Raw genomic sequence first — 1,126 nt, 5'->3', positions numbered from 1 at the left:
CTGGGAGCACTGGGAGAGGGACTGGGAGCTCCAGTTCCACCAGATCTTGGAATTGGAACCGATTTTTTTAGGAATCAGAAGGAATTTTTTAGGAATTAGAACCAATTTTTTAGGGATCACGACCGATTTTTCAGGGGACCACACCTGACTTTTTGGGGATAACAACCAAATTTTTAGGAATCGCAGCCGATTTTTCGGGGGTTCCAAGGGATTCCCAGGCCCCTCCCGCTGACCCCTCCCTCCCTCTCCCCCTTCCCAGGAGCACAAGTCCAAGGTGACGGCCCTGGAGAGCCGCGTCTCCCAGGCCAAGACGCGCTACTCGGTGGCCCTGCGGAACCTGGAGCAGATCAGCGAGCAGATCCACGCCCGGCGCCTCCAGAGGCTCCTCCAGCGCCGGGAATCCCCGGTGGGGGCCGAGAGCAGCCCCCGGCACCCCAGCCCGGAGTCGCGGGGGGCGGATCTGGGGGCGGAGTGTCCGGCCGGGGACTCCCTGTCCGTGCTCAGCCTCCAGACCGTCGCCTCCGACCTGCAGAAGTTCGACTCCGTGGAACACTTGGTGGGGATCTCGGACGCCGCCAGCCTGGGCAGCGACGAGCCGGGGGAGCGGGAGCGGCGCCGGAGCCTCCGGCACCACCGGAGCGTCAGCCTCTGACCCCGAATTCCTGGGAAACCCCCCCCGAACACACTCGAAAGGCACCGGGAATTCCGCCGAGGTTCTCAGAGTTGGTCCCGAAGCCCCCCCCGGGAATTCCCCAAATCCCACAGAAACCCTCCCCGAGTTCGCCCCGAACGCCTCCGAAATCCCGCAGAATCCCCCCCAAACTCCCCCGAAATCCCCGCAAATTCGCCCAAAACTCGTCCAGAATTCCACAGAAAAACTCCCCCCGGAATTCATCCGAAATCCCGCAAAAATCCAGCCAAAGTTCCCCCCCCCAAATCCACCTGAAATCTCACCAAAATCCTCCCCAAATTCCACCAAAATCCACCCAAATCTACCCCGAAATCTCCCCCAAATTCTGCCACCAAAATCCGCCTAAAATTCCCCCCGAATCCACCTCGAGTTCACCCAAAATTCCTCCCCAATCCACACAAAATTCCCACAAAATTCACCCCAAACCCCACAAAA

The 1,126-nt window shown here is 59.7% G+C and overlaps 1 protein-coding gene across 1 annotated transcript in view; it reads left to right on the top strand.

The window, feature by feature from the left end:
- Window positions 1-871, top strand: part of SH3BP5L (SH3 binding domain protein 5 like) — a 7,370-nt gene extending 6,499 nt beyond the window's left edge. The window contains exon 4 of the mRNA XM_017839815.1: window positions 260-871. Within this exon, the coding sequence (XP_017695304.1) occupies window positions 260-652 (393 nt within the window). The 3' untranslated portion in view covers window positions 653-871. The remainder of the gene's footprint in view (window positions 1-259) is intronic.
- Window positions 872-1,126: the final 255 nt, after the last annotated feature.

This window comes from Lepidothrix coronata, unplaced genomic scaffold, assembly GCF_001604755.1.
Source record: "Lepidothrix coronata isolate B3197 unplaced genomic scaffold, Lepidothrix_coronata-1.0 Scaffold490, whole genome shotgun sequence".
Classification (NCBI taxonomy): Eukaryota; Metazoa; Chordata; class Aves; order Passeriformes; family Pipridae; genus Lepidothrix; species Lepidothrix coronata.
This window is presented reverse-complemented; position numbering and strand designations above follow the sequence as displayed.